Genomic DNA, 7849 nt, shown 5'->3' with positions numbered 1-7849 from the left:
GCCTGCTTCAGATTCTGTGTCTCCCTCTCTCTCTCTCTGCCCCTCCCCTGCTCACACTCTGTTTCTCTCTCTCTCTCTCAAAAAATAAACAAACATTAAAAAAAAAAAAGGCAGCTGGGACAGCCCAGGGCTTTCCAGTCACACACAATGGTCTGCCTGTGCCTCTTGGTACATAAATAGTTCTTTGCAAATGTGAGAATATGTTTCCGGCATCGAAGGACATAGTTTTGGGAATCAAACAGATATAGCTTTAAGGGAGTAGAGCTCTTGTCAGCTACATGAGCATGGGCAACGTCTGAAGTTCAGGTTCATCCCTGGAAGATGGAAATAATAGTAAATACCCAGGTCGGGGGGCGGGTTTCGGAGGACAGATAAACCAACCCGAGCATGGCTGTCATCATCATCACCATCAACAATGACGATCCTACTATTTTTTTAATGTTAATTTATTTTGAGAGAGAGAGACAGAGCTTGAACAGGGGAGGGGCAGAGAGAGAGGGAGACAGAATCCAAAGCAGGCTCCAGGCTCTGAGCTGTCAGCACAGAGCCCGACACAGGGCTTGAACTCCTAAACTCTGAGAGCGATCACAACCTGAGCCAAAACCAAGAATCAGACGCTGAACCGACGGAGCCGCCCAGGCGTCCCGTGGTCCTACTTTTGACAGGGAGGCTCAGAGAGCTTCCATCCTGTCTAAGGAAACCAGCCAGTAAGTGACAACACAGAGGTCACACCCCGGCCCTTCTCTCACCCCCGACTTTACAGCTCGGGCAAGAAGCATGAAACGTCTGAGTCTCCATTTTCTCGGGTCTGACACGGGAACGGTACTGCACTTCCCTGCACCCCGTAGGGCTGTGGCCGGGGAGGTGGGGGGGGGAGCGGCAGCCCCCACGGTCTGTGTGCTCTGAAAGCTGCACGGTGACTCACACCTATGATGCCCTATGTCGGCCCTCAGGATTCTCTGCAGGCAGGCAGCGTGGTCTACACGGCCGTGCGGGGGCTTGGAGTAAATACTCGACAAACATGTGGGCTGCTGCGAAGGGCTGTGGTGGGCAGGCCCCGGAGGCACTGACGTAAGGTTTCCTGCCACCCCCGAGTAGAGGCAGCCGGGCCACCCTATTGGGGTGGGGTCAGGAAGAGGGGGTAGGCCCGAGGACTTGATAACCTGTCTACTTCCTCTACCACCCAGCCACATCAAAGCAGGAGCGACTGTTTCACTCGTCGCCATGGCAACTGGCTCCCTACAGCTCCTTGGGTGAAGGGACCACGGCCCTTGTCGTCATCTCCTTGTGACCTTATCAGCACCTGTTTCTGCAGGTACCGCTGCCCCCTCCCAGCAACGTGAGATCCACCGAGGCCAGCATCAAGCTTCCAATTGCTCTGAGGGGGAAGGCGTTATTACACTCCCATTTTACAGATGCTCCTATAAATTAAAGAAATTAAAGAAATGTCCTGCCCAAGGCCCCACCGCTCCAGGATTTGAGGCCACAGTGGCCTCATACCGACTGATTCAGCCTCAGCTTCTCCTCTGAGAGCTTATTCCGTGGCCTCCATCCCGGGCCTCCGCCTCACTGCCTCCCTCAGCCAGATGGGGAGATCCGTGGGTGGGGGCACTCAGGAATCAGGCCACGACATTCCCACATGCCGAAACAATAATCTCACTAAAGCACTTTCCAACGAGCCCACCGAGGGGTCCTGCAGAGAAGGGTAATCTAGCTTCACGGACTCTTCGCTACGGAGGAGGGCTCGGGTTCTGGGACATGAGAGGTGAACTCGGGGGAGTCAGATGAGGGGAACGGATTTTTGTTCCGTGGAAAAGAGAACCCCACAGGTTACAGCGCTATTCCCCTCTGGGACCTTCACTGATTTCGTATCTAATTTTGCAATCTTATTCTCGCTTCTGTGAGGAGCTTTTCTCCAAGATATTTGTTTGTTTATGAGAGAGAGAGACAGAGAGAGAGAGATGAGAAAGGGGGAGGCGGGAGGGAGGCAGATAGCACGNACGGTCTGTGTGCTCTGAAAGCTGCACGGTGACTCACACCTATGATGCCCTATGTCGGCCCTCAGGATTCTCTGCAGGCAGGCAGCGTGGTCTACACGGCCGTGCGGGGGCTTGGAGTAAATACTCGACAAACATGTGGGCTGCTGCGAAGGGCTGTGGTGGGCAGGCCCCGGAGGCACTGACGTAAGGTTTCCTGCCACCCCCGAGTAGAGGCAGCCGGGCCACCCTATTGGGGTGGGGTCAGGAAGAGGGGGTAGGCCCGAGGACTTGATAACCTGTCTACTTCCTCTACCACCCAGCCACATCAAAGCAGGAGCGACTGTTTCACTCGTCGCCATGGCAACTGGCTCCCTACAGCTCCTTGGGTGAAGGGACCACGGCCCTTGTCATCTTCTCCTTGTGACCTTATCAGCACCTGTTTCTGCAGGTACCCCTGCCCCCTCCCAGCAACGTGAGATCCACCGAGGCCAGCATCAAGCTTCCAATTGCTCTGAGGGGGAAGGCGTTATTACACTCCCATTTTACAGATGCCCCTATAAATTAAAGAAATTAAAGAAATGTCCTGCCCAAGGCCCCACCGCTCCAGGATTTGAGGCCACAGTGGCCTCATACCGACTGATTCAGCCTCAGCTTCTCCTCTGAGAGCTTATTCCGTGGCCTCCATCCCGGGCCTCCGCCTCACTGCCTCCCTCAGCCAGATGGGGAGATCCGTGGGTGGGGGCACTCAGGAATCAGGCCACGACATTCCCACATGCCGAAACAATAATCTCACTAAAGCACTTTCCAACGAGCCCACCGAGGGGTCCTGCAGAGAAGGGTAATCTAGCTTCACGGACTCTTCGCTACGGAGGAGGGCTCGGGTTCTGGGACATGAGAGGTGAACTCGGGGGAGTCAGATGAGGGGAACGGATTTTTGTTCCGTGGAAAAGAGAACCCCACAGGTTACAGCGCTATTCCCCTCTGGGACCTTCACTGATTTCGTATCTAGTTTTGCAATCTTATTCTCGCTTCTGTGAGGAGCTTTTCTCCAAGATATTTGTTTGTTTATGAGAGAGAGAGACAGAGAGAGAGAGATGAGAAAGGGGGAGGCGGGAGGGAGGCAGATAGCACGGAGCCTGATGCAGGGCTCGAACTCACAAACGGTGAGATCATGACCTGAGCCAAAATCAAGAGTTAGACGTTCAATTGCCTGAGCCACCCAGGCGCCCCTGTGAGCTACCTCATTCAGCCTCTCACACCCTCCTTTATTTTTTTTATGGTTTTTTAAATGTTTTTCATTTATTTCTAGGAGAGAGAGAGAGAGAGAGACAGCGTGAGCAGGGGAGGGTCAGAGAGAGAGGGAGTCACAGACTCTGAAACAGGCTCCAGGCTCTGAGCCGGCAGTCAGCACAGAGCCCGACGCGGGGCTCGAACCCACGAACCGCGAGATCATGACCTAAGCGAAAGTCGGACGCTTAACCGACTAAGCCACCCAGGCGGCCCCTCTCACACCTTCATTTAGGCCGGCTCTCCCTCAGTAACGAGCGCTCTGTGTCTTCGACAAAGGCTTACTATACATCTGTGCATGCTGATTTTTTTTTTTAACTGTTTGAAAATGACTCTCTGACGTGAGAAAGCGTTCATGATTTCCTATTTTGGTTCTGCTTTCCCTGGAAGAGGACAGGTTCTGAGCACAGGCGGCCTGGCATGGACTGCCTCTCTCTCCAGGCATTTGCCTTCTCTGCCATCACCAAGACACCTGAGGTGTCACATGCTCCCCGGGTGATGTCGAGGGAAAGGGGAAGGCGCTCAGCAGAGAGTGACCGGGGCTTCCAGGGTCCTTCTTGCTTGGGGTCCAAAAGCCTTCATTCCATCCTTACCTCCAGTTCAGGCCTTGCCCGGCCCTCGTCCCCAGGCTTAGAACCCCACTGTCCCAGCCTTGTCAAGGTCAAGTCTGGCCTTGACCCTTCCCAGCCAGCCCTCCACACCACCTCTGCTCGCTGGGCTGCCCAGAACAGAGTCCCTGCTCAGCTGTCCCCCCAAAACATCTCAAGGCGTAGCATTCTTTCAGGGCAGAAGTCACCTGGCTCTACTTGCAACTGGGACGCGGTCTTCCAGCGCGCAAGCGACCCAGCCCTACATCTCCCTTATCCGTTTCAAAGTAAGAAAGAGTCACTTAAACCTTTGATTAGCGACCGAAGGCCCTGCCAAGGTACTTGCATTTCATATCCCTTCTGTCTGAACGAGAGAAGGGAAGAAAAGCTTAGCATCTCTTGTGAAAGGAATCCTGGTCATCAGCAAGAAGCCCAGAAGCATTACAGATCTGCTGGTCTGGGGGAGCCGCTGGGAGGAAGGGAACGAAAGAGAATCAACTGGCTTGTTCACTTAGGGAGCCTTGGGAAGTTAGATTGGCAAACTGTTCCCTGTGTGCCTGAGCACTTTTCCTAGTCCAGCACCTCCTCCTTGAGGCCTTCCTGATTTCTTCATTCTCCCGCCCAAGCCTCTACCATGCGGTGAGGTCCCAGGAGCAGGTAGCCTCTGGGGTTGGCCAAGCCTAACCAGGGCCTGCTCTGAGCTCTGAGCCTTGGTAACCACAGATAGCTGATTGGCTGGGCAGGGAGATCTGCTGATTGGCTGGCAGGAGGCAGTTAAGCTGATTGGCTGGGAGAAGACCGCTCGGCTGATTGGCTGGGAGGAGAGAAATCAGATGACTGTGGAAGGAAGTCAGGAGCCCCTCCGAAGGAATTTACACACAAAGCTTCAGTCCTGAGCTTTCCAGGGTCCACGAATTGTTGGGGACTAAGATGTAATACTCCTGTCCTGTGTGTGTTTAATGTGTATGATAAGAATTAAATGCCAGCATTTGTACACAAGTTACTCAGCATTTTTTCCCCTGGGTAACTCTGTATCTACATCTTTAATGAGTGAATAGCTCTATAAAAGCTTTACATTTTATGCTCTCAAATCTGTCAGCCTTTTCTTTTATAATTTTTTCCTTGGGGGAGGGCATGTTTGGTGTCTAGGTGGTTCATGTCACCTAGTTTTCTTCTATGACATTCATGGTTTTGTTTCCCACACTTCCACCTTTGATCTACCTGCAATTGATTTTATGTTTGAGGTCGAATTCTTACATTCTTTGAGATAGAATTATAACTCATTTTTAATGGTCTGTCAGTTGTTCTGATACTATTTATTAAATGCCTGATTTTATTCATCATTGGTTTCAGGATACCACTTTGTCATGTAACAAATCTTTCTATATTTAGCCTGTTTCCAGTCATTCTGTGTTGTTCCATTAACTTATCTATTCTTATACCAATAGTGCACTATTTTAATAACTTAAGCCTAATAGTTCTAAGAGACCTAGTAAGGGAAATACTCCATTCTTACACTGTTAAGAATACATAAATATGTGCATGATAAATGCATAAATAAATGTTACTGGAGAGCATTTATTCTTTCCCTAGACTTTATTTTGTTAAATTTTAAAAGATATTGTTGCTATTTTTAAATCACGGTTACATTTATTTCCACAACACCTGCTGTTACTACAATATTGATTCAATCTGGCAACATGTCTCCTAAATTACTTATCCTTCAGTTAAGTTTGTGTCTCTATGTAGGTGATTCACATCTCTCTGACTTCTTTTGTAGTTTTAGTTGCTATTATAAATTGTCCCCTCCCCACCACTATGTCTTCCTACTGGTTAATGCCATTATGTGGAAAGCTCTTAGCTACCTGTTTACTAGTTCTGACAGTTCTTCAGTGATTCTCTTGGCCTTGACAGATTAGCAATTATTTGATTTCTGCATAATTAAATTGTTATCTTTCCGGAAGAGGCACTATTCTTCCTTTTTGCCTTTTTGCATAAGCAAAATATCAGTAAGCACAGAGACGGAGGTTATTGACTTAAATGGAAATGCCTCTAGTATTTTGCTGTGGGCTGTTACCCTATTAAGAACACTTTCATGTATTAATAGTGTCCATATATTAGAGCTGTTTTGAATATTAGGAATGAATGTCGAGTTCTATTAAATGTTTTAGGGGCATCTATTGAGCTGTTTATGTGATGTTATTTGTTTGAGCAACTGCTGTTGATGAATTACTGTATCACGCCACCTCGCGGTCACGCTTACCGGCTAGGTTTTCCCTTGCGCTGTAAGTTTGCTAGGACCTCGTTTTCACGTCTGTTATAACACCCGCGAAGTTTCAAGAATTCCTACTTACTTCTCAGACTCTGCAAGTGAAAACTGAGCAGGAGACCCTTGTCCACACCATCATGGCACCCCTCAACCTGTCTGTTCCTGGCACGCGCAGCTTCTCTGGCCAGCACTGAATCTATCCACCCATCGCTTCCCTATGTGATCCCGAGGCAAAGAGAACAAGCAAGGGCCTATTGTCAGCGTTGTGGAGGTGTCTCTGTCTGACCTGGGCAGTCTCAGAGGCCCTCTGGCAAAGCAGAGCACAGGCAAACGCCATGTAGTGGGGTCTCCCTGCCTTGAACCCCTAAGGGTTCCTCCCTGAGTGACCCCTGTGTTCCCTGCTCTCAGCCATCTGAGGCTGTGTGCACCGTGAGGAGGAGACCCCGGCCCTGTGCACCTGATCCCTTCCCCCCCACTCACCTGGGGCCTTGAGTTCGGCATCAATGAAGGTGAGCAGCTCCTGACAGATACTGCAGTAGGGAACCGGCCAGGTCAGGAATCGGTGATAGGTTCTGGCTGCTTTCAGAAGGAGATCTGAATCGGGTGGGAAGTGTGGTGTCTGGGACGGAAAAGGGAGGAACAAGCAGAGAGGTCTGGGTAAGAGAGCGCTCACTGGGATTCCAGAGCACACCCGCTCCCTTCTGCTATGTTCCACGGAAGGCACAGCGCTCCCGCCAGCAGTATGTGCAGAGACGAGTTCAGAAAGAACCGGAGTGACTTACAGACGGGCAAGATGGCACCCAGGGCCACCTTTACTGTCAGGGCCGTGTTTTCACCACACGTAATATCTAATGCACGAGACATCTAATTAGATATGCATTAGATATCTAATGCACTCATATCTAATGCACGAGCGCCCCTCTGAAAAGCTGTCGAGGTCATCCTAAATGGTACCATTGCCACAACTCCTCTGAGGGGACGGTCTTCAATGCCCGAACTACCCTTCAATACCCTCACCGAGGCAGATGTTCATGCTTTCAAGTGGATTGGCTCCACGTGTGTAGAGTCATCGGATGCCACCGGTCTGGTGAATACGGGATGATAACACACTGGGTGACACAGACTCCCGGGGTACAGAATGACAGGGACCTAAGATCTCTCAGCGGGATCTGCTTCCTGGCTTGTGAACAGGCTGTTGAGAGCTGTCCCCTCCACGGGAGCCCGAATATGCCAGGCACCATGACATCTGCATACGGTTATGGAAGCCTCTCAAGATGGCCGCTCTGATGCCATCAGAGGCTTTTATATATTTAGCCTGTTTCCAGCCATTCAGGGAGTTATGGGGTCATCCTGGTGCCAGACGGCTGACACCCATTTCAAGGTTGTGGCTTGACAGGTATCCTCCCTAAGTTGTATCTGGAGGTATAAGGGCTCCGCCTCCATGGACACCGGCCCTCACTGTCCCCTCTCGGCTCCCCCAGCTGCCCGCCCCCCGGAACTTACGCAGAGAACAGTGGAGTAGAAAAGCAGAGCCAGGGGGGCGAGAAGGTCATAGGTGCCCTTCTCCTGGACCTGTGGACAGGACAGGACAGGTGAGACTCCTCACAGGTGCAGAACCGAGCAGCGCTTTCCTACTCTGCACTTTCTTACGTGAAAGGCAATGTAACCGCAAGGCAGAAATTTGGGAAATACAAGTTTAAAAAAAAAACCCAACACTCACAATATCC

General features: G+C 50.8%; 1 protein-coding gene across 2 annotated transcripts in view; it reads right to left on the bottom strand.

The window, feature by feature from the left end:
* The window catches only part of PIK3R5 (phosphoinositide-3-kinase regulatory subunit 5), a 26357-nt gene that overhangs the window by 13852 nt on the left and 4656 nt on the right, over window positions 1–7849 (bottom strand). For both annotated transcript variants that reach the window (XM_077746571.1, XM_077746572.1), the window contains exons 3-4: window positions 7626–7694; window positions 6603–6741 (exon numbers count right to left, since the gene is read on the bottom strand). In XM_077746571.1, the coding sequence (XP_077602697.1) occupies window positions 6603–6741; window positions 7626–7694 (208 nt within the window). The remainder of the gene's footprint in view (window positions 1–6602; window positions 6742–7625; window positions 7695–7849) is intronic.

Source organism: Crocuta crocuta, unplaced genomic scaffold (genome assembly GCF_008692635.1).
Source record: "Crocuta crocuta isolate KB4526 unplaced genomic scaffold, BGI_CrCroc_1.0 scaffold139, whole genome shotgun sequence".
NCBI classification, from domain to species: domain Eukaryota; kingdom Metazoa; phylum Chordata; class Mammalia; order Carnivora; family Hyaenidae; genus Crocuta; species Crocuta crocuta.
This window is presented reverse-complemented; position numbering and strand designations above follow the sequence as displayed.